The sequence below is a fragment of the Sander lucioperca genome, chromosome 19 (assembly GCF_008315115.2).
Source record: "Sander lucioperca isolate FBNREF2018 chromosome 19, SLUC_FBN_1.2, whole genome shotgun sequence".
In the NCBI taxonomy this organism is placed as follows: Eukaryota; Metazoa; Chordata; class Actinopteri; order Perciformes; family Percidae; genus Sander; species Sander lucioperca.
In genome coordinates this window covers 13,131,046-13,156,755 of record NC_050191.1, presented here as the reverse complement: position 1 = coordinate 13,156,755, position 25,710 = coordinate 13,131,046, and the positions used below count along the sequence as shown (strand labels likewise).

The window sequence follows — 25,710 nt, the reverse complement described above, 5'->3', positions numbered from 1 at the left end:
GTCTAATTTAAAAAAGTATATTGATATTATTTTTTTCTCCTTACATTACTTTTACTTTTATACTTTAAGTAGTTTTAAAACCAGTACTTTTACACTTTTACTTGAGTAAAAAGCTTGAGTTGATACTTCAACTTCTACAGAAGTCTTTTTAAACCCTAGTATCTATACTTCTACCTGAGTAATGAATGGGAATACTTTTGACACCTCTGGTTTTCAGGGCCTTTCATGGTGCATTCTAGTGTAACTCAAGAAACTCAAGCTGTTGTGCTCCGATACTGCCTAAAGTGCTGGTATCTGTATCGGGAAGTACTGGAGTTTATGCACCGATCCGATACCACGTAATAAAGCCCTAAAGAAAATCTACGTTAAAATGTAGTTTCTTTTTCTGTTATAACTGACTGTCAAACTGGATAATAAAAGAAAGTTCTGGGGCGTTCATTGTTTGTGTTTGTTCATGTTTCACAAAGAGTTTAACCTAAGCCAGACTGACAACAACGATAGAAATAATATCACATCCATACAGGGATAGTAGTATACAGTTGTTAAAACATAATAAAATATATGACAAACTGGTATCGGATCGGTACTCGGTATCGGCCAATACGCAAGTTCAGGTATCAGAATCGGTATCGGGAAGCAAAAAATGGTATAGGGCCATCTCTAGTTGTTTGACAGCAATTGACTGATGGTGAAATAAGTTAGTTACAAGCCATTCTTTAATGTCGCGAACTGTCATTTTGTGCTTTTTTTTTTGTTTTTGTTTTTAAGTATCGGTTCAGGCACCGTTTAGGCACCAGCACCGTTTTTAAAAGTATCACTTTATGTTTACCATGTTCACTATCTTAGTTTAGTGTATTAGCATGCTAACATTTCCTAAATAGAACTAAACACAAAGTACAGCTAATGTGAATGTAATTAGTTGGGCAGGTATGTGGTCATAAAGTAAAGTATTTGACAAATTAAAAAGTGATTACAGTTCATCTTAAAAAGGAAAGAAGAACCTATAGCCACATGCTCTATGAACCCAGAGCCACAACGTCATTAGAAGACAAGCGGAAGACTGTAATTCACCACGACCGAACTACTGACAGGACATTAAAGGAGAGTCTGGTCTGTACTGGGTTTTACGTTACAGGGTGGCACACCGGGGGGTGAAGGAGCTAAGGTCGTCCTATCTCAGATTACATTCTCACGAGATTTAGAAGTGGGAAGAACACCTGCCATCCTTCTCTAACTGAAGGGAAGGAAACTAATTTATTTCTAATCTGGGAAGAATCAGAGTAAACACACACAGCTTAGCCTAATATTTAAAGATGACCTATTTTTCATAGCAATATTAATATGACACAGCACACAATGATGATCCCTGAATAAGGTATATAATCGTAAGGAATACTTTTGCAGACATTTGCATGGTTTATTTACTTTCTTGTCAAGAGATGAATGTGAACATTGGTATCACATAAAGGCCAGTAGCCAGTTAGCTTAGCTTAGCATACAGACTGGAAACAAGGGGTAACACAATCCTGCTTTCAGCACCAGTAATTTCCTGGAGTCTCAGCTCATCTCCTGGCAACTGGATCAAGGCTAGCGGTTTCACCGTGTATTAAACCTGTTTGAGTCGTGATTCACTCGGATCTTTCACCCGAGTCTTTAAATTGATTCATGAATCGCGAGTCCCTAGTATCATTAACTTGGATCAGTTGAGTCCTACTACAGTTCAATCTAAAATGATAACAGTGCCACACACAAACCTCTTGCAACATTAGCTACTACTAGTCCTAACCATCTTAGCTGCCAAAAGCTTTATAACTTACAATTTCGTAGGCAACGACAACTCCACAAGTCAACTCAAGCGACTGAGTGAGCAGAGATAGTCCGAGTTATAGGAACTTCCCAACCCGCAGACTCAGAGCCGGAAACATTGCAAGCTCACAGACCATGGGACTAACTCGAGAACTCCTGAGCTGTCGACAACCCACGAGTTGTAGAGAACTCACGAGTCGTCGACGACTCACGAGCTCTCGCGCGAGTCAGTCAATCGTGCGAATCAGCCGGCTATGAGTGGATCTGTAGCAGTAGGTTTGTGTGTATAAATGTAGTTAGTTTTGGTGTATAAATGTAGTATGTTTAAATGCAATTAGGTCAAGCAGACAGTCTGAAACATTGCAAGCCAGCAATACTGACTCAAGTGACTCGCACAACCCAGATCAGTTTAGTGAGTGACTCAGAATAACCTGAATCCTTAAAAGGAATCGAGTTTTTCAGGCCTACCGTGTATCCAGTTATTATGCTAAGCTAATATAACGGACTGCTGGCTGTAGCTTAATATACTACACGAGAGTGGTGTCAATCTTCTCATCTGAACCTGAACTATCGGCAATTAAGTGAATATGTCAAACTATCAGACTATTAGCCTACTTTAATTTAGTATGCAACAGCAGGAGTGTCTGTCAAGGTGGCAAAGGGGTCTTGTCAAATAGGGACGGAAAACTTCAAAATGTGGTTTTATGGTGTTCACACAGAAGTGTGAAAGTGACCTTTGAATGCCAAACAAAACTGTTAATTTCTACCTCCTCCCTCCATCTGCTGTTATTGCATAACATCCTGAAGTCTGTCCAAGTAAAAAAAGCATAATTTGAAACTGTCAATTATGACATACTGTCTGTGTCCAGAGAACAACATCAATCTTCGGCATAACGCCATGTTCCTTCTGTCCACCATATTCACCCCTACACACATGCCATTTCATAACAAAGAATGAATTTCACTGCCCCATGGTCTTCATTACGTCTCCCTCTTATGCAACCTGTTCCACCATCAATCTCTCTATTATCTTCAATCAGCATCCATCTGTCAGCAGTTAGGCTACTTCTCTTGTCCATCAGGACTGCAGTCTGACCTGCAGGCGGAACACGTGCGCCGTACCTGAGCGGCACAACAGCATTGAACAACAACAAAGCGCCTGTTTCTACTAAGCTAGTGGGCCGACTCATACACACAGAAAAGGGACTGGACATTAGACAATTTTCACTCACTCTTTTTCTTTGATGTCTTTGCAGAGGGCACATGAGCAAATCGTCGGCTCCCTGCGGCTACTGGAGACAAGTCATTCAAGTCTTCATTAAAAGCACCTAAAAGTTTTCCTTTTCGCTTCACTAAACTGCTCTCATGTTGACCCACTTTTCACGTTTGCCAGCTGTTAAACTGTCAATCACATTGCACAGATCCATGTTACGTTGCGTCATCATTACACTGATGTGAGTAGGGATAGGTGGGGAGTCTGCAATTGACTTTGAGATACTTCTAGGGGTCCAAAGTTGCCCTCAGAGGCGCAGTAATTGCTAATAACAATACTATATAATATACTATATAATAAGTTTTAGGTCAATTACAAACGCTATTTTTTCAACCCAAATCAAAAATCAATCTTTATTTAGCATCAGGTACAATTCAAAGTGCTTTAAGTAAAGTAACAATAGGCCACACAGTGAAAATACTCGTAAGTCCTGCGTTTGAAATTGAATAAAAGTAATGCCATCAAAGGTCCTCACAATGAAAAATGGCCTATTTTAGAGTGTTTAATTTTGGAGCCTTCAATGTCCCCAAAGATTATATATTTTTTAATCTTGCACGCAAGATAATAATTGTCTGCTACAAAATAAAAAATATATATAACGGGGGACCTTAGGGACTATCCCAGGGATATTATATATGATCATGTTAAATAAGTTGATCAAATGTTTTGTTTGTAAAATCAAAGCAACTGAAGCTGTAAAATAAATGAAGTAGAGTAAAAAGTACAATATTTTCCTCTAAGTTGTAGTAAAGTACATGTAGAAGTAAAGTAGCATAACATGGAAATACTTATGTAAAGTACCTCCAAATTGTTGGCTAATGAAGTACTTGAGTAAATGTACTTACCTTCCACCACTGCAAACAAATATAATCAGAAAAGGCACACAAGATTAAAAACATAATAAAAATCCTAGGTTGGTTTATAAAGTTACTGCACTTACTTAGAGTGTGTCTATTGATATGGGGTGGAGACATGGCAGTTTTCTGGCATTATCCTTTAATTCAATACAAAAAATATACTATATAAATCATAAATCTATGCAATAATATTAACTTATAACTTTAACTTCAATTGAGTACAATATTTTATTTGTATTACAATACATCATTATTACCATACATACTGCAGAACCCATTAGTTTGTGGTAGAAAACAAGTCTAAACACAAAGATGACACAGCAAGATACTGGTATGAGTGAAATTCACTCTTAAATAAAATGACAATGTTTTCTGCAGCCTACAAATGACACATAGGATTTGAGCTGAACTGGGCAGTAAAACACAGAACCTGTTTACAGTCTCCACACTGAGCCTAGTATACAATGTTGTTTTATGCTTTCAACTTAATAGTTTAATGTTCTCTCTAACAGTTGGCTCGAGGGGAGGGGGGAGAATTAGTCCCTGAAGGTCTTTGCACAGAAAACATTCTGTGCAAAGCAGTTCTTTTCTGTTTATCTCCTTATATAAGCTCAATGAATTATTTAGACTAGTGACTAACAACCCAATTACATTGCTAGGTGTGATCTTTCTGTACTTATATCATTGTCCTCCATTTGTTTCTAGATAGTTTCCTTGGTTTTATATTACTGATCTCTTCTCATTGCATTGGATGAAGCAATGACTTAGAATGATTCAGATCAAATCATTTGGCAGAAATGGGTATCATTATTTCAAGATTGGACAAGCTGGACTGAAGATCACTCATCTGAATCCTTGCTTTAAATGTAACACCTTGGAAAACAGTTTTTTGTCACACAGGCATACAGTACCAGGAATTGATTCCAGAAACCTCCAGCATGCAAACAGAAAGTAAAGGAATCCCAAAACCAAACTCAGTCCTTTCGTTTTTATTGATAGCCTATCATTAGGGCACAAAAACACAGTGTAGGGGCAAGACGTGTCTGTGATTACTGAATGGAAACTGGATCATTGTAAGGAACCCTTGAGGATGGAAAACAGTCCTGTACCTATTCCTCGAGTCATATCCCTGCCCCTCCTTCCTATTGTCTTCACACTTCACTGTAATCTTGTTTTATTGTAAAATAAGTTGCAGCTTGTGTTTTCATCTTACTCATTCATATAACTTTGTCTGGACAGTACTGATAATAAAATTGACACAGTTTCTTCACATTGTGACTTACCGGTCTCATGCTTTCTGCCGACTGGTGAGTAATACCTTTGGCACTGGTGAGGTTGTGGACTAAATGATTGTCCCACAGAGGATAGGCTTGGCCCCACAGCCGTTCCATACAATATCATCTTTCTCACAGCAAGATGACTTCATTGTCAACTGAAACTGCTGTAATCCTGAAAGTGGTGAGGATTTCCCCTCAGGTAGCAGCTGAACAGACAAACAATGCCAAAGCTGTCTGTTAATGTTGCTGTCCTCTCAACATGTCAGTGTCTAATCTTCCAGTGAAAGAAATTATAGTTGGCTGATAACTGTTGTTCTCCATACGTGTGTAGGCATGCCTGGCCATTTTCAGTTAAATGGAAGTCCCAGTCCAAAACGTTTTGAGTTCAAGTAAAAAGGTTGTGGTCATGAACCTTTAGCCTGAAAACAATTACCACCATACTGCTGGTGACTTCACAGAAATATATTCAGTTGTTATCAGATTAAAAAAAGTATATCAATTTGGTTCAGTTGCTGTTTTGATAACATGATTATTCCCATTTGATTAATCATTTGATGGTGAATTCCATCCTGCATTTTCTGTCATTAAGGCATAACTGTGGTTTTCCAAAATAAAGGAGATTCTGATGAAATAGGTTTCACTTGGTTGTAACTTTACAATTTCAAAGTGACTTGTATCATGTACAGTAGCACTCTGCAACATCAGGAAATGATGTGTTGTTGAAAACAGGCATTTATCTCAGATGACTTGGGCTGTGAGACACACAAAATGACTTCCTGACCTCAAGATAGATATTTCCTGCGTTTAACAATGTTTATGTACGTCTGATATCGTACAAGTTGTTGTCATTTCCAGCCATAGTTGTCTACTTGTTCCCACCATATTTTTACAGTATTATATACTTTTTTGTAATGTATTTCTGAAGAATATTGTTTACAGCACTTGCTTCCATTTCTGCTAAAAAAGTGGATATTAATGTTTTTTTTTGCTGTTGACCATTCTGTATTTTGTCATATTTTTATCTACTCCTCATATGCTAATACTAGCATTATATGTAGGTACTCTTTTTACAGTTGTTTTTGTAAATGTTGATTTTTGATTTGTTAATGTAGTTTGTCTTTCTGTGTAGGCTACTGCTAACCATTTTAGCTATCCAAAGCTATGCCATTTCAACATTCTAAGTAGGCAAACTGTTAATTTACTGTTTGGTTAACTTTGTGTTTTTTTACTCTTGCAAACTCTTTTTGTGAATTCAGTTTCCTTGTTACTGTACAAATTTATTTTTTAAAATTAGGACTACCTATATTTCAACTAGCTATTGTTTACTGTATGGTACCAAATCTTGTCCTAAACTTTTATTTGAAGTGTTCTTAGGTCACTGAATAGCTAGACACATCGCAGAAGAAAATCACTTTCCTATCTAAGTTGTATAACAGGAAGTAAGATGATAGCATCATATAAACTGGTATGCAAATTGGCCAGGTGGGCAATGAAGTAGCAGTTTTGCAGAAGATAACACGCTTTGTGTGGTAGTAAAATTCTCCCCAAACAAAGTCACAACATATATGAAGAAAACATTTGGAACAGCAGCCTTATCATTACTAACACAGAGATGTGCAAGTATTACTGTAAAGCTTCAACTCCAAGAGCACATCATATTATGATCTTATTAATGTTATTTATGTTTTATTGAAGACAAGGATGCAGAAACACATTATATCTTAATGAAAGATCTAAATCTCTGCCGTTCATACCCATCGTCAATTACAGCTGTTTGTTTTTGGAAAGAGACAGATGTGAGGGCATTGCCTTAGAGTTCCAATCCTTATATTGGTGTGTGACTCAGCTGACTTGTGCAAAAGCCTATGGATGGCGACGAGGTTAAGGGCAAGCTTATCTGAGGCAGACTGAGGAGGAGATATAGCAAGGACTGCTGTTGAATTGAGTCACGCTAGAAATAAATGATGTCTGGTGTTTATGGTGTCAGAGGGCATTATGACAGATGAGAAGCCAAAAATAGGAATAGAGATTTTGCTCTCCCACAAACAAAGGCTGTAACTGAAAGAAAGATGAGGGCAGCCATAATAAAGAAAACTGTGCATGCTAGATATGATTAGATGACACACAATGTTGGTTTTGAAAAACTCTTTAACACAGCCTTGCAGGCACAACAATACAGAAAAAAATGCATTGCAGGTTCAAACACTGTGGTTTGCTCATGCCCCCATGTCTTTAACCTCAATACATCCGTTTGGATTAGCACTCACTTACAGACGTTTTTGACACAGATTCTGTACAGTTTGGCATCTGTTTTATATTTTCCCAGACAGTTTTTCCAGGGCTGTATACGCCGTATATCTTTGTTTTGCCTCTCATACATGCACACAAAAGTACACTGTACACCTACACTCATTAGAAAGCTTATCTCCTCCATCGGCTGTGAAATACTGGGAACCCCGGTCTGCTGCTTTTAGTTCAATGCGAAGACTGGGTGAGAGAGAGAGAGAGAGAGAGAGAGAGAGAGAGAGAGAGAGAGAGAGAGAGAGAGCCTTTGTGAGATCAGACCCTGAGACAGACAGAGCTGTCGAGAGTTTGCCAGGATTAATGGACATTAGCACATGAAGTTGTGAAGAAAGCAGGAAACGCCACAGGAAATGCCTCAGAGGGTGTGTAATGCTATCTCTGATCGCTGCCCATGTGGCTCCCGCATTATGTATGCTGATGCGGTGGGAAAATAGTGGGGGCTTTTGTACGTTTAGCACACGATTGAGATGCTAAATATACTGAGATATTTTAGAAAAAGTGATTGAATCGTTGCTGTTATAATACACTATGACACCGGGGCACTTAGATAGCTTACCTGGTAGAGAGTGCAACCCATGTACAGAAAGTCAGTCCTCACCGCAGCGGCTGCAGGATCAATTCCGACCTGTGGCCCTTTGCTGCATGTCATTCCCACTCTCTCTCCCCTGTCATGTCTAAGCTGTCCTATCGAATAAAGGCCTAAAATGCCAAAAAAAAATATCTTGAAAAAAAAGACACTATGTATTCTAATGATTTTTAAAGAGTGTATACCCTATTCTATACATTCATTTTTAGCAATGTATGTTTTACAATACAGTAGTTGCCTTCAGTTGAAATATAATTTAAAACAGAAGAAATTATCATTATGTAAGGATGTGTAACTGTTTACATTTTGGTCTCAAATTATAGAATTTTAGTTGAATGAAAAACAAAAGAAAGAGCATTATTACATTAATATGTAATATTACATAGCATTACGCTAAAGGTAGGTTTTACTATTTATCTTTTTCCAACACAAAATTGTACATCTTTGTACAGTGCTTTTGCTTTTGGCTTGTCCCCACCAAACATCTTGTTTAGAAAAGACTTAAAGACTTGTTCTTCAGTCTAAATAAGAGCCTCAGAGATAGTAGCATTACATTTGAATTCAGGCAAGAATCAACTCATTATATACATTCTGTGTTATTATTATTGTATGATTTGTTTGCGTTATTTGTACAGTATACTTGCAAATGACGAAATCCATGTTACAGAAAGTTCGATATCTCACAGGTGCCTGAGCCCAGTCTCGCCCCCTATGTGTGTATTTCACACTCAGTGAGTCAGAGACAGCGAGTTGCTATCTAATCAGCACAGGAAGAAACTACCATGGGTCTGTCATCAGTGTCGCCAGACTCATACAAAATCCTCAGGAAATACAGGTTCACACTTTGTTATTCTACTGAGTTTACTGATTGACAATGAAACTCTTTTATTTTTGGCTCAGCAGTTGTGAAATGATCTAAATAATAAAGGTGAACATCCAAGCAGCTGGTTGGCAGGTGCCAGCATGAGTATTATGATATCAGGAGGAAATCAGATAATGTTTAGGACATGTTTTATAAATATACTTTGTACAGGTTATCCTACTTTGTGGGCCAGTAATGCCCACATGTGTGTTAGCCAACAATGACACAAGATTGGATGATAAATTTAACATCCCTGTGAAGAAATATGACAAGAGGTGTTGTGTAAAAGACATCAGTGTAAGAGTAGCACAGACACACCTGGTGTCACACAATCCATTAGTGTTTAACCTTAAATAGATAATATTTCTGTGTATCATGTCTGGTGTCCTGACCCTTTTCTTCTATTTTTAACATTTTCTTTGTTACATCACTACCTGGTGTCAAGTTGTACAGATATGATGATGTCATCTGGGTGAAGGACCTGGCTGCACTGAAAGGATTATCCCTTCAGCTTGTTCATACAAATAACTCTAGAATCTGTTGCTCAATCACTTAAATGATTGAAATGAATTATCAAAAGTTAAAAATGCTTTAACTAAAATGATGATGCATGATGAGTACTTATCTCAGGCTTGTTTTAGCTGTAGATATATTACAGAAACAGCGGAGAAACCCAAAACCAAGACAAATTTTATCTCAGATTTTTATCACACCTTCTGACCTTATTAAAAACCTAATATATAAATAACAATACTGAAGTGATAACCCTTTCATTTGCAACAAACTGGGCTTTCACATTTCCTGAAGGTGACAAAATACAGAAACAAACTGAACATTAGGGTTAACATGTCTCTCCTTTCTCCTTGTGGATCACTGTACAGCAGCAGCAATCCCACACCCTGACCTCTGATCTCACATTATACTTTTCAAGACCTGGTATTGACATTTCTAAACCACCATCTCTTGTGACTGATACATTTACATGTTCACTTTAAAGAGTAAGTTAGACGTCAAGTCCCACTGTGCCGCATCTCCTCTCTAGTCAGCCCCATACAACCTGCACCTCAGTTTCCCAGAAAGCTGATCCACTGCTACAAACCTTGACTTAAATCCTCTCCTGTCATCTGTTGTGTTACATATCATGTTTGAGTCTCATCCACCCACCCAACCTTAACCGCAGGAAGGCGAGAGGCAGGTGGGGGGTCTGTTGGAAGTCGTCGTCTGTTTTCTTCATCAGTGGAAGTCTAGGTCATCAAACCACAAGAGCCTCTGGCTCACCTCAGACAAACTTTGGTTTCGTCTGACTGCCACAAAGGGAGCAGTGTTTAAAGCTTTAAACAAGGGCCATTATTATCACGGTGCGAAAGTGAGAATTTGTGTGAAATCTTTCAATCTGAAGACTTGGTGACAGAGCAATGTTTTTTTGATTTGCCTACAGCAGTATGCAATTTTATATGTATCACTTGGTGAGTCCAAGCAGTTAGAACAAAATACAACATCATAACACAACTGAGCAAAGACATGATTTTAGGAGCAGGCCTTAAAGGGTTCATCATGAGCACACAAATGAAAGGCAGGAATCTCAGAAATGGACAAACAAACTATCTACATGGCTAAATACCAAAAAGGGCAGAAGAGAAGATGTGTTTTTTGTAATTTGGGTAAACTGACACCATGGACAGTGAAGTTTGGGAAATACACAAATTCACTTTCTTGCTGAGAGTTAGACGAAAAGATTGATACCACTCTTCATCGCTGTACACTAAATATGAAGCTAGAGCTAACAGGACATTAACTTAGATTAGCATTAGGACGGACATAAAATGAGGGGAAACACCTATCTTGGCTGGGAGCAGTGACTCCAAAAATGTATTTCTTTAATACATTAGCGGTCTGACAGCCTGATGGATGCTCAGAGCAGCTGTGTTTTAAAGTATTTAGTTTGCCAATGTTCCAAGACACAACACCATTTGGAAAGTTGATGTTGAGTCTCAGTAAACAGATGCATGGTAAATTGCAAAAGGTGTCCGTCTTCTTAAGTGTATTGCTAAACTGACAAAAAGATAATTTGAACCAGACTGGATTAGCTTGAAGGCTCCCGAGATAAAAGTTCTTGCTAGAATATTCTAAAAGGTGCTGGGATGTCACCAGTAGCCTCAACTCCATCTCCCTCCCTACTTTATAGATAGCAGACAGATGGAACTAGGCTGTTGCTTTGCTAAAGTTAGCAATGCAATTAGTTCACACACTAATTAGCTGTGAGAGGAGCAGAGGCATACCAGATTTCCCCAGTGTCTAAAACCCGTTTCCCAGCCCTGAAAAAGAGTAAATGAGGTCCTGGCAGCAGCAGCAGGAAATATACAAAAAGAAAAACATGGCAGCTCCTGTGATACATAAAGGTTTAGCTAACAGTTGATGTAAGTGTGGTTTAGTTATGGAGCATGGGAATGGAAATTTGTATTATTCTGTGTAGTATGACAAGGAAAAATATTTCACATTGCCTAATCAGTGTTTACTAGAATGACTTTCTCTGTTTTATAGAACATTGGTTCCCAACCACAAGAGGTTGGAACTTCTTTCTAACACATACAGATTTTTATCATTTCCAAACTCGTTGTCATCAGCCTCAACCAACGCTGACTCAAGTGACATCACTTGAGGCAAATTATCATACTTTCTAGCACAGCTTTTTGTCACATATGAAGTTGTACTCATTAAGACCTGTAAACAAATTATGATGTGTGAAAATCAGCTGAGTTCCTTTTTAAGGGATCACAAGCCAAACATGTTGGGAACCGCTATTATAGAAGAGCAAACGGTTCATAGATTTAATATACTAATTTACATATTATATATCCACAGTATACTGGGTGTTGCAATCAGGGGAGCTGGAATATTATTTGTCTAACAGTAAATGTCTCTCATACTAACATATTTACTCAACTCTGCTTGGATAAAATGTGGTTTTGCTCCTAGTCCTAAAGACTAGCGATTCCTGAGAAGGCCACATTTCAAACCCTAAGAATGTTGAATAGATATAAAAACAATTAAAGCTCTGTTAAGGGAGTACAGCACTGGCAGGCATTGCACATCAGGTGCAACTGAGACCCAACAATGGAGTGTTCTGGGCTGGTGAGCAGGTCAATGTCATGTGTATTGCTTATCATGAAAAGGGCCAAATGCTTCACTTGACTGACACTCTGGACACATTAGACATTCATAATGGACACGAGTCACGAGAAGGTCAACTTGATGCATTCCACCTTAAGTTACATTCTTGTAATTTGAAAAGGATACTCCTGCTTATCTTCCAAGGTCTTTACTCGGGATCACTACTGTTTGCACAGTGTTTCTTTTTTCTGGCCTCGTCCACTGATCAAGTGAGTAAGTTTTATAAGCTTAACTTATGTTAAAGTATCCAACCCATACTGTACAACCGATACTGTAACAGGAAGATGAGTCATTGTTTCTTTCAATAGGTGCCAATAGGAACATAAATCCCACATGTTCAACAATCTGGGCCTGTTCTTCCAGAGGAATCTGGGGTGAAATATTTTAACTTCCCCTCTGAATTGGGTTTCTGACCAATAAGCAGTGTAAATTTAACATTGTTGTTTGTCTGACAGTGGAGAAGAAATTCTATGGCACCAAATGAAAGCGTTCTCGTTGGAACATTAGCTATTCATGCACTTGTACTCCCCTGGAGGGACGAGATCAGGAATCCCACCCATTTACGAGAAAAAGGCAACGTCTCAAGGAAACTGATCCAGATCTGAGGGATCTGGGTGGAGCGCTGCTTAGCTGTTTTTCTTTCACTGCTTGCTTTTCTACAATGCTTTTCAACATTATCTATAAAGGAATTAACTCTTTCTTTTGTAGGGATTTAACTGTCACTTCTATTGAGAGTGACTGTAATTTGAAAGAAACTGTAAAGGACAGTTTAAATAGAAATACCTCTCAAATCTTCAAGGTAAAAATGGCCCCTTTCTGAAGGTCAACTTGTTTTTGTTGCGTCATTTTCATCCACAGAGAATTTCTCTTTTTTTGCTTCACACAGCATATTCATTATTCTATAGATAGATAGAGAATATCAGCGACACTTAGGCCTTGACTCAAAACATGAGACAGTGTGTAAAGGCCTACACATTCAAACAGCATGTCATGGTGGTGCCGTGTGATCCTCTCTCAGGAATATGAACATGTGGATATAAATAATTAACATCTCTGTGTTAATGGTATTCAACTTTTGCCCTGTTGTGTGTATGTACAGTTTGTCCCTTTTCCTTATCTTTGAGGTAAAGAGGCTGTTGTGTGGCTGTTTTTTCAAAGCCCTGTTTACTTAAACCGGCAGTAATTTATTAATTTGGCCACTTGGGGGCAGCACAACACGCTGTAAACACAAAACACAGACATATTTATCACCTTAAAAAGTTGGTGAACGTGTTGGCAAACTATTTCCTATTTAGACATCTGCAGACACAGAGCAAAATAACCTTTTGTTTGGTGTTTCAAGCAACCTGACAGTGAAACCAAACGGTAAAGTTTCTGGCCGTAAAACCAAAACAATGACTTTAAAGATGCTAAAATGCTTCAAAGAAATGTGTTGGTTGATAATTATGTGTGGGTTCATCACTACAAGTGTGCCTTTTAACATTACACATAGTAGTGTGATTTAATTTTGATGTAAACAGTTTCATTAGTGCAGCTTTAATGTTTTTAATGCATTATATGAAGCACATTGAATTTCTTTTTTAAGGCAATAAACTTGACTTCTCTCACCTTGTCCCAAAATCACATATTTTTCTCAAAGGGCTTTATGTCTACAGAGGTCACTTCCAAATGGCTTTCCTATATATCTTTTCAAGCTTTTATATGTCTTAAGCCTTTACCTTTAACAGCCTCAACCACTTTACATCTATAAATACATACTTTATTACCCAATCTCCAGTCAAAAAAAACAACTTACCCCCTTTACCACACGCTGATCCCCATGTTTCTACCCATAAACCTCCCAGCAGAGAAACTCCATGTTTAACTCCATGTCACAAGTATCGACAACAATGCCCCCACAGCACCAGATGGAGAGCCATAAATCACAGCCCCATGCACACCCAAGAGAGTCCATAAATAGTGTAACAGTTCTGAGGGTAAAGACATTGTGGCGAGCCCCTGGTCCCCCAAGGGTCCAGAGGGCCAAGGCTGCATGTGAGCCACAGAACTCTCCCGTTCTTTCAATGACAGAGAGCCTTTTAAATGCTCTCATTTACTTGTGAGTAAATCATAGAGGGGAAACACATGCCATGCACTTTCTCTTCAGCTACGGCCAGTGATGATGGTGGATTGTCTGGAAGCGTTCTGCAGAGACAAACCAGATGTCTCGGTTGAGATTGTGTGAGACAAAGAAAAGCAGAGATAGCAGAAGACAGGGACAGGGAGGTTGGGACAAGGTATTTTTCAAGTTATTCATAGGATTGTTTTTACCAATACCAGACGACTGAGTTTTTGCCCACAGTAGGATGGAATAGGTGCCTGAAAGGTTTTTTATTACTGACCTGATACTATCTTTGCTTCCTTGATTTGACACACCTGAACCACCCGATGCTTTCAGTAAACAAAACAAACTCGAGAATTCCCCCTTTAGTCATTAAGTTTTATTTCAGACCAGACTAAATACACTTTTTATATGTTTTCTTGTCAATTCTCCTCCAACACTTCCTTGGTAATCAATGCACTGTAAAACCAATCAGTTACAGCCAACATGAACCACATACAGATGCTAGCCCACAAGAATTGATACATTTAATCACTTTCACTATTGTAAAAAGGGGTTCAGCATAGTCGGAGGGGTCAGGCGGTTGTTAGAAGTGTGTTTCTGTTAAACCCCCATGACTGAATCTATTTTCTGAGGCACCTATGACACTCATCTGGACCACAACAATGCCCTCTTTCTCCTCTCTGCCTCACGCTTGGCTGGCTTCTCTGAATACGACCCAGGGCGACATAATCCATACCCCTGAACCCCCACACAGCACTCACATATACATAGAAACACACACACACACACACACATATGAATACACATGTTGGCACTTAAACGGTCACACGTATTGGGGGGCTCATTTAAACGTAAGTCTCACTTCTTGTAGAATTTACAAGCACACACCTCAGACTCTGAGGATAAGCACACAGCTCACATTCACACAGCAAATTAAACAGGCAGACAATACACAGGAACACCGAGGCGTTGATGTACAAGGGCGCAAATCAGAATCAGAAAACTCAAAATTACAACACTGCCCTCATGTGGAGACATTGAAGAAATACAAATGATTTGCTTCATGTATTTTCTTCTTCACAATTAGTTTAAATAAAGTACCCTAACAGTGTCCACTCTTGGCATGGGGACATAGAATTCTTCAAACTGAAGAAATGAAAACATAAATCTAACTTTCAGCAATGTGGCAACATGTCCACTGTATTAAACTGTAAACAGACACTGTGGTGTTCATCTAACTGGAAGCTGTTGCTGGAAACAATTATGTATTGCAGTCTGAAAAAAATAAAAAAGTATATTACATCTGTGTGATTTTTAACCTAATCCACAATTTGATTCCATATAAGTATTTAGAGTACATTTTGCTTCAAAAGATATTGGTATTAAAACAGTATTTCAAACTATTGCCAATTACAATTATCATTTGCCACAATTTCTGTTGATAAACCAGACCAATTAAAAAAAGACATGCATGTGTGTTTGTAATGTTTAGATTAATTAATTGATTTATTCCTACATTCCTACTTTATTTAAACAGTGTGGTTAAATAAGAGTAGTTCACTCTCTTTTGCACAGGCGCCCTGTTACACAGGACAATAAATGCAAAGGCAAAACTCCCACAAACATTAAACTTATAAGACTGCAAATAAAGGATAAAAATACAATTGAGAGAGGGAAAAAAGGGCATTAAAGCAAACGTTAAATGCAATCTTTCAAATGTAAAAAAGGTAATTTCACATGTAATATATTAAGGACATCTAGCTGAAGTTAATTTGCAGCCTTGGTCCCTGGTTAGGCATAGTATTGGGCATATGTGTTTGATGTCTGAGAAGTACATTGCTAAACCTCTACAGCAATGACAGGTCAGCTGCAGAATAATAACAGCTGGCAGAGAAAGAACACCGTTAATTTCACTATCAGTGAGAAAGGTATGATCACATGTGTTCATGTATGCACATTTGCATTAGTGTGTTTAAAGTCCAATTGCCCTACAGGCATTTGTGTCTTCATCTGTGAACATTTAATAGTGACTATGTAGTTTGTAAAATAATTCTGCAAACTCAAGGAACATATATAGGCAAAAATAGTAATACACATTATTGATTGGATTAATAGTTCATCATAGAAAGTCTGAAGATGCCTTTAGGATGCAGGAATTATACAGTTGCCGCTTGTCACACCACTCGCACGACTAAAGCCTTTGTGTGAATTGCTGATATGCACCATTTAGTGTTCAGTCTAAAATAGAAACAATCAAGACCATCGTCATAGTGAGTGAATATATTTGCTGTGAGGTGGGCAGAGCCGCTGTGCTCTGGACGCACACTATCTGATCTTCAGCCTGCATGTTGAAACATCCTGGACAGTAAACAACCACAGGAACAAGTAAGACTTTCTTTTCTTATTGTATCCTTATAGGCAATTATATCTGCAAAAAAAATTGTTTTTGTTCAATAGTCTACAACATTACTAAATCCAAATATTTGCAGTTTTCCTTTTAATTTGCTCTGTTGTGCTGATTGTGTGTCTATTGCTGATGCCTTTTTACTGAATAACTAGCCTATTGTTTGCTTCTTTCTATTAATCTCATTTTTTGTTTTATGTGTCAGTTTCGCCGAGCTAAAGTTTTGATATGGAAGAGATCAGAGATTCCACACCATATTTCTTGGTATTGAAGCTATTGTTTGTCCCTGTGAGATATATATATATATATATATATATATATATAAAACAAATGTAAACTTCTCCGTTACGTCTCTGCATTGATCTAAGGTGCTATATATATAAAACTACTATTTTCTTGTTCTTGTCCTGTATTTTAACACTTTGTCCTGTATTTTAACACTTTGCTTTACTGTATGCTCATGTTTATATATTTTGTCTTAATTAATTGAATTGTTCCTCTGGGTGGTTTTATGGTTAATGATGCAAAACTTAGTCCCAAATGACTAATTCCTTTAAGTCCATTCTGATACAGCTAGTGTTTACACTGCTGTGTTTACCTCTCAGAAAGAGTGCAGTCTTCCCCTGACACCGGCCCTCGCTGCAGCAAGTTGGTTTGCTTTGATAAGAGATTGAAGGTGGTGAGGTCACCATTTCGACTCCTTATCTTTACAGCCATTTAAAGGGCTGGTGCCCATCCTGGCTCTTTAACTTGTCTTTAAACACGTAGACTTTCGTCATCACTTTCTCATTGACTGAAGAAAAACTGTTGGAATATGCTGTTTGACATGTGAGAGAATATATGTCGTAATTTTCTATCAAATGTTAACTTTTTTTTTTTCTTTATTCTTAATGGAGCACCCTTAAACAAATAAAGCCGTTAGAGGGCGTCATCTCACAATCTTCTTTCTAAAACTTGAAAACTGAGAATCCAGAGAAATTATTTGTAATCATTGTCTGTGTTTGATTGAGTAGACCATTTAAATTACCTCAAAACTATATGTGTAAGGTATTGATAGAAGATAGCAGAAAGAAAGCTCTACATGTGTGTGGCTATAGCTTGGTTGTCAAATATTTTGAATAAGTTTTAAATATGTGTACATAGCAGCACTGTGGAAAAGTCATCTTTGATAGATCTGTTTAACTGCTGCTGTGCATCAACTTTGTGTCCTCAAAGTAGTCAAAGTATGTCTTAAACCAACTGATGATACCACCAACTGTAAATACTCAACACATTCACAAGAGTTTGGCCCAAACATACAGTGAGAAGTTCAATAATAGAGCAATACCTGAGGTAAAAAGGGAGATGGAAAGACAGAGGGGTTAGAGAGAATAGAAAATGGAGATTATATTGCATGTATGAGTGTGTGCATGTGAGCGTCAAGGCCACCCGCAGATAAATTCACAAGGATGTGGGTTAATCTGTCTAGTCGGACAGCCATGGCAGTGAATAGGCTCGGAGGAGGAAGAACCACGTAATCTGATGTCCCGCCTGCCGCTCATTTGAGCCAGCAATGGTCTGGACTGGGGAGGGTGTGCCTCTGGACAGCTTCCCTAAATGGATTACAGGACAGCATAAGTCAGTGAAAGGCCACCTGCACACACACACACACACACACACACACACACACACACACACACACACACACACTGTACGTGCAGGTGCACAAGCGTAGGGGATTAGTCAGAAGTGCATTTTTCACCCCCTGCAAGGAGCTTAATGTCATTAACCAGCTGAGAGAGACAAGAGGTGTTGGAGCAGCTTCGCATCTTTGACATTTCTCTGCCTTTCTCTCAATATTTGAGTTCTTTCTACCCTTTGACCTTTTACAGTCATTGGCTACCTGCTAAATGATTCCTCTTTCTTCCAGATATCTGTTTCATTGAAGTCTGACTTGAGTATCAGGTGCCTGAGAGTTGCTATAACTGGAAGATGGCGTCAAAGGCGGACCTGGAGTCCGAGGCCCAGGCTATAGACAACACCCAGGTCGGGACCCTGGACACATCCGGGTTCGAGGTAACCGCCGACCGGCTGGAGCAGCTGATGAAGAGCATGGAGGTGCTGTTGTCGGACGTGGAGAAGCTGCGGAGCCACTGCAGCCACCAGGCCACTGAACTGATTCGTGCGGCGGTGGACCTGAGGCAGCAGCAAGAAGAGCTAAAGGAGGGTTACTCTGAGTTGTCCAGAGAGATGCAGGGGATCATAGATACAGTGGACGACCTGTTCAACACCAAGAGTGCCTTCGAAGTCACAGAGAAGCAAGCAGAGAAACTGGACCAGCAGCTCTGCAGAACAGAAAGTGACTGAAAGACTGTAAGGTTTCTTGTTGAGGAGAAAACCAAAACTGTGAGGGGTGTGGCTCTGGATGTGGAGGTGGGGTGAGATGCTGAGGTTTGCTTTAATAGGATTCTTGAATGGCATTATATAACAATTTTTGTTGTGCAAATTGTACTTTTTAGGTCTGTATCTGACAAACACATTCAATGAGCTTGTAAAATGCGTGATTCTGTATCACTACACTTAGTCCAGTATTACAATGCATAAAACCTAAGAAAAAGAATAAAGTTGAATCAACACCAAGATCTGTGCTGCGTGTCAACAAATGATTTACTATGACTTCTGCTGTCATAAATGGTTTTTTTTCTGGCCACACATGCATGAGCGCACGCACGCATGCACGCACGCACGCACGCACGCACGCACGCACGCACGCACATACACACACACACACACACACACACACACACACACACACACACACATACACACCTTCCACCACCAACGTATACTTTGTTGACAGTCTAAAGTATATATGTTACTATCGTCAGCCTGGTTGGCTCCTCCAGCTTCTTCTTTGTTGAATTTATGGCACAGGAATGTTGCTCTTCACCGATGGCTGTTGGTACATCTTCAATATTCCCTTCCCATCCAGGCTCTACTGTGGTTTCTCACTAAAATAAACCTAAATAGAGCCTTGGGGTGATGTTTACCTCCCACCAGCTCCTCTGCTGACTTACTAGTCTGTATTTAGTGGTTATGGGATGTGTGAAAGGTACAATCAGTGGCCAGCAACCAGGAGAAAAAAATCAATCAACGGGTAATTTCAAGATGTCTTTTACCCTCAATCTCATTTTAGTGGGTTTCTGATGTGATGGATATTATTTCTTCAACATTTGCAATGTATAAATGCAACCATTAAATTTGTTTATCAAAATGTTCTCTTTCTGGGGTGACCTCTAGCTCACCCAGTAAGAGCGTGCGCCCCATGTAGGCTGAGGCCTTTGCAGCGTCCCTGGTTCGAATCCGACCTGTAGCCCTTTGCTGCGTCTCATCCCCCATCTCTCTCCCACCTTTCCTGTCTATCCACTATCTCCACTCTGAAATGAAGGGAAAAAAGCCCCCCAAAAAATCTCTCTTCCTCTGTGTTGTAACAAACAATAATTTCACTCAATTGTTGCACGAAACCCCTTTTTTGATTTTGATATCTTTAACTAAAACTCATGGCTGCAGACTTGATATAAAACTATAAGTAGTCTCACAGCCTGAAGGTTTTAAGTGGAAACTATGTGCTCCAAATAGATGAAATCACAGCCTATATTCAACGTTAAAAAAAGAAGTCACGTTTTCTTGGTGGGGGGAAACAGTTTCTCTGTGTGGGTGAAACCTGACACTTTATGGGATGTGGTGTTGGTGAGCAGCGAGGGTGAGAAGACAGAAAGCTGGGCGTCAGTGCCTATACCTTCACTAGTGAGGTGCACATCCCTCTGGACTGCTGGTCGACCAGCTGGGAATTCACTTCAAGAAGGTAAGACAAAACCAGATCTGATGATGTTATTCGCTGTTTACATAATCTATCCAGGTGATCCAGGTGCTTGTGTTTAATGCATGCATTAAACACAAGCAAAGAAATCAAAAAGGATATCATGAAACGTATTTGACTTAATGTACTTGTCATTCATAATGAATAGACATACTTGCATTGAAAGTTGAATTATTTTGTAGCCATCCTCATCAGTAGTTCTGCTGTAGCTTCTGGTGAAAATGAAGACCCTGCAAGTCCTGGTTCTCCTACAGCTGCTGGCTGTACCTGCTATCACTGTGAGTCTCACTTTAACAATATTAATAACATTGTACTATTTGAATGTTCATGTCAGTAATAAGTACTTTAGTACAGATGGAAATAGCAAAGAACACTTAGTACAGTATGTACTTTCTGACACATGTGCCAGCAATGATGCTGTTCATATGCCACAAAGCGGGTTTATGCAACCTGTAGGGGACAGTTTGAGGTTAAATGTTCCAGCTTCTATTTTTGGTGTTTCTAACATGCCCTCAGTGTGTGTTAGTGGTTCGTGGTGGGTTATGATATGGTGTGTGAGAGTACTGTGTGTTCCAGAGGCTGAGCTGTAGAATCAGAGTTTTACTGTTGTTGTTTTTTTCAGCTGACACAGCCAACCCATGACTACTGGGGAGAGTTTGGAGCCTATGGACCCTGCAGCCGCACCTGTGGCACAGGAGTGGCAATGCGAACCAGGAAATGTATCACCTCGAGGTAGGACATGGAGACGTAGGGTGATAGGATGGGATGTCTTATCTATTAAAGATTTTACAATGAGGGTCCTTAGGATTTTATTAGGAATAAAAGTAGCACAGTACTTGTGTTTTAAATCATCTTTTTTTAAATCTTCCATACCTATCGCTCTCCTTTATCTTGCATTGCCTTTTGATTTTCAGTTACTACTTTGTTGTTCTTTATAAAACATCACAATAAGATAAATTATAAAATTATGCACATGATCTATTGCACACATGACCAATAAAGCCAAACACATTTAAAAATAAAGAGAGATATTTGGATTGCAAGTGTAAAGCATTCTTTCCTTTCTCTTAAAGGACAGATGGGGGACATAACTGCATAGGCTCCTCTAAGTCCTTCCGAACCTGCAACACACATGTAATTATCCTTAAACTATTTTTTCTCCTCCTATTAAATTACATCCACCCACAACCTGTACTAATGTGTCCTAAAATATGCCAATAATCCAACAAGTTGTGTCATTACAGGAATGTCCAGTTGGATCAAGGGACTTCAGGGAGGAGCAGTGTTCCCAGTTCGACAGAATGGACTTTCAGAGCAAGCGGCAGACATGGGTGCCTTATTATGGAGGTAAGACCTATTATGTACGGTACATCCACATTACTTGGTGTTTCATTTAACCTCCTTTGATTATTAGAGGTGTAGGTGTTAATCGAATAAGAATTATATTTACATAATAGACATTCTGACACTATCTGTGTTGCACTACACTATACAGAAAACCCTGGTTCATGGCAGTCAAAACATATTAAAAGTTAGTGTGGATACTAATGGATCTATCAATCTACTATTTGTTTTGCAGCATCCAATCCATGTGAGCTGACCTGTGTCCCAAGAGGAGAGAACTTCTTCTACCGACACAGACCTGCAGTGGTGGATGGGACACCATGCTATGTGGGCCGCACTGATATCTGTGTGGACGGCATCTGCAGGGTGGGGAAAAAACTAGGATCCAAACTATAATGAAAGACTTTCAGAACTCTTGTACTGTTCATCTGTAGAATATCATTGTCTACTTTACTTAATTAGTAGCTTTGTTGATATTCAGAAGTGCACAAGAACAGTAGTGTAATTGAAAATAATTTGTCTCTCTCCAGATACTGATCCAGGGAGAGTTTATGGGCTTGGATGAGGACACTAATTCTGTACACTCTGCTGCCCCCATTGCTGTTGCTCCTCACCCAAGGGAGACACTCACATATATCTACAAAACCGGTGTCTATGGACAATGCTCTGCCTCATGCAATGGAGGCATGCAGTATCGCAAGGTAGAGTGTTGGGTTCAGGACCCAGTGAACCCCCGTGTGGTGGAAGAGTCTTACTGCATCACCCAGCGCCTGCAGAGGCCACACAGCCAGCAGCCCTGCAACATGCATCCGTGTGCTGCGGAGTACAGTGTCTCCAGCTTCAGTGTGGTTTGTACCCTACAGTAGAGAACCTTACATTTTGAGTATCATACAGACAGGCAAGGACATATTGTTTCTGACTACAGAATGGGAAGAAGGCCGAACAAAAGTAGACTTCTGGTATATATTTGCACAGTGGAACATGCAACATAAGTGTATCAATCTATGTTCACTTTTGCTGTATTTTTGCACTGTCCAAGAGTGGAGTGAAGATTTTGTTTTAACTGGTACAGTACCAACTGTCTTGACTGTGGTCTCAATTATCTAGGCTCATTAGGCTGAGGAATCCAAATTGAATTGTTAATGATATTTTAACTGTAGTTTTTTTGTGGGACTGAAAACTAATTTAATATCTTATGGTCAGTGCTCGGTGACTTGTGGGGAGGGCCAGCAGACAAGGGAGGTGACCTGTGTTGGGTCGGGTGGTGAACGTCTGGCTGACCATGCCTGTAGTGGACTGGCAAGACCCACTTCTGTCCAGTCCTGCCGCAGACCTGCCTGTCACACACACATCACCTGGCATGTGACTGACTACGGACTGGTAGGTGAAATCAAGCATAAAAAGTGTTGTGCACTGGGAAGAAAGCTCGTGCCTCTCCTTTATCTCCACATTATTTATCCTCTCCTGTTTTTCTCTGCAGTGCACCAGAAGCTGCGGTGGTGGTGTGAGGGAGAGGAGAGTGGGCTGTTTTGATACAGATTTAAACCCTTACTCAGAGGCCCGCTGTGGAACAGCTAGCAGACCTCTCTCTGTGGAGACATGCAATGCACAGCCATGTCCCAGAGCACAGAGTGAGCCAAATCTGTACCAATCAAACACTCTTTTGGTTTGATTGTCTGTGCTTGTTTGTATTTAACCAATGTAATTTATGTTTAGTGGTCCCAAGTGTACAGGACCCAAGGGCAGATGAAAGCACCATAAGAGGATTTGTGCCCCATGTTCCAGGAGACCCTTCAGGTATGTAGAGCATGTGGAGGATGTTTTGTTGAAACGTTATTTTCTTTCTATGTGTGATTGAACATAAACTTATTTTTATATGTGCAGTCAAAGCAATAGTTAAGAAGATATAAAAAGATTTTTTTAAATGAATGCGCAACTAGTTATTTGAGCCCAGGTATTGCTGAGATTATTTTCATGCATTTTTTGAATGCATTCAAGAGCAGTAAAGGAAATGTGCCCTTATGTTGTAATTATTGCCATCTAGACCATGATTGGACTGCTTTCTCATGGATTTCTTGTTTCTCATTCACAAACACAAAACCCCAAGTGTTTATTTTACTACCTTACCACTGAAAGTCATATTTACATTCTAAAAAAATATCCAGCCAAACCTAACTACGACTAAATTTAATCCTATACCTTTAAAAAGGATGAACACATATTTTCACAGGTCTATGGCATGCTTGTTTGACCACGTCTGTGTTTACTTGCTTTAGCTTCCAGGCCACAGACAAACATTGATACCTACCCTCCTGTGATTGGTCCTCGCTGTGCACAGTCATTCTATGGCTGCTGTCCTGACGGCCAAACCTCTGCCACAGGGCCCAGGAACGAAGGCTGCTCCCAAGATGACTGTGTTCGCACTAGGTAACACGGCTCCCTGGATCAAATATATCACATAAATTAAATTGATAAATTGCATATTGGCTAAATTTTAAGTGTGTCCAACATGAAGAAAAAAAATCTCTTCCTTAGGTACGGCTGTTGTTTGGATGGTGTGACTCCAGCTCAAGGATTTGGAAGGGCTGGATGTCCTGAGTACCTGACAGCTGTGGTAGGAATCACATTTGTTTCTCATCTTGTTTCAATAAACTCATTTAAGTTGTTAAATAATGCAGATTTATTAAAGGGACTCTCCACTAACTTTACAAATCAAAATTAGTTTCCTCTTAATGGAAAGTGCTATTCAGCTAGTAAAAATAGTTGTATAGTGTCTTCTTTGGCTCTGGAAAAGCTTTGGCATATCTGAGAATATAACCAAAGTGATGTCATCAGGTTTATCTTGACTTTAAGTACAAATTCATAACCGAAAGCCTGAGTTACAAATTGCGGGTGTGGAGTTTGAAACATGTAGGCATTCAGGTAAGCAGGGTCTGATGAAAGACACTATTGAGTTGTATAAAGGGAAGTGTAGGATCCAGTGTTTTTAGAGCTTGACCCATATTAACGACTAAAAATGAAGATATGTTGGTGTCTGCTGCACAAGTTTTGATCATTATTATTTTAAGTTGTCTTTCACAAGTCCCCCAACTTTACGGAAGCGCAACGCTATATCACTGTAATACCTCATTTAAAAAATAGAACTGACCCTCTACATGTAAATTGTCCCTGCTACATATACATGTAAATATGTATGCTACATTTACTGGATATACAGGGTGATTTATCTCTCTTTTTCTGTCCTTGTTTCTAAGCAACAACCACCACCTCCTGCCCCTCCATCAACTGGTAATATGTGCTCCATGCCTCGTGATGAGGGCCCCTGTGATACTTGGATGGTCCGCTTCTACTATCACTCAGGCACTGGCAAATGTACTGAGTTCTGGTATGGAAGCTGCCAGGGAAATGCTAATAACTTTGTGTCCCTGGAAGCATGCCAGAGAGAGTGTGGGGGTGTGGCGACCCCAAGAGGGACCCCAAGGAGAGGGTCAACCAGTGGTGCTTTGAGGGCAAGGTCATAACCATGCTCACCACTAATGCCTCCAAATCATGGCCGTCTCTATGAAGCTATTACGTGACATTTGTATTTACATATATGAAGACACACACAAACATGTATTAAAAGTAACCACATCCTGCCTTTTGTTTAAGCATCAGACTTTACATAAAAAAATGATCTAGATAGTCTCACATTATAAGTGACGTAATTGCAGCTGATGGTTCTGATTTTCTTATCTTTTTGTGATGCTCAGTATATATTCACTTATATATTTTTACTTTTAGATCTGGACTACAATAAAATAATGTCAATGTGATTACCCAAGTTAAATCATCGACCTAATCAATAAAAGTTGTGTGGTTTA

At 39.4% G+C, this 25,710-nt stretch overlaps 1 protein-coding gene and 1 long non-coding RNA gene across 3 annotated transcripts; one reads left to right on the top strand and one right to left on the bottom strand.

Moving 5' to 3' along the window:
• Positions 1–1,806: 1,806 nt before the first annotated feature.
• Positions 1,807–24,805, bottom strand: LOC118493868. Its single transcript, XR_004895918.1, has 3 exons — positions 24,793–24,805; positions 6,240–6,249; positions 1,807–1,959 (listed from the first exon to the last, which is right to left on the bottom strand). It is a non-coding gene; the product is annotated as an uncharacterized LOC118493868 (long non-coding RNA).
• On the top strand, positions 20,166–25,710 carry paplnb (papilin b, proteoglycan-like sulfated glycoprotein). 2 transcript variants are annotated; one of them, XM_031321698.2, is made up of 13 exons: positions 20,166–20,488; positions 20,713–20,781; positions 21,126–21,235; positions 21,577–21,637; positions 21,748–21,850; positions 22,083–22,213; positions 22,378–22,695; positions 23,051–23,227; positions 23,328–23,478; positions 23,564–23,644; positions 24,124–24,274; positions 24,383–24,461; positions 25,102–25,710. In XM_031321698.2, the coding sequence occupies exons 2-13, from the start codon at positions 20,725–20,727 to the stop codon at positions 25,366–25,368; spliced, it is 1,686 nt and encodes a 561-aa protein (XP_031177558.1). In that variant the 5' UTR covers positions 20,166–20,488; positions 20,713–20,724; the 3' UTR covers positions 25,369–25,710. The 2 variants fall into 2 exon arrangements, with proteins under 2 accessions (XP_031177558.1, XP_031177557.1); XM_031321697.2 differs by having other exon boundaries at positions 20,168–20,488; positions 20,686–20,781.

Excerpts from the sequence above, each read along its gene's own strand:
- paplnb (XM_031321698.2), top strand. The coding sequence starts at position 20,725 with ATGAAGACCCTGCAAGTCCTGGTTCTCCTACAGCTGCTGGCTGTACCT. Across the intron at positions 21,236-21,576 it reads AGGAAATGTATCACCTCGAG|GACAGATGGGGGACATAACT; the intron begins GTAGGACATGGA and ends TTTCTCTTAAAG. Across the intron at positions 21,851-22,082 it reads ATGGGTGCCTTATTATGGAG|CATCCAATCCATGTGAGCTG; the intron begins GTAAGACCTATT and ends TTTGTTTTGCAG.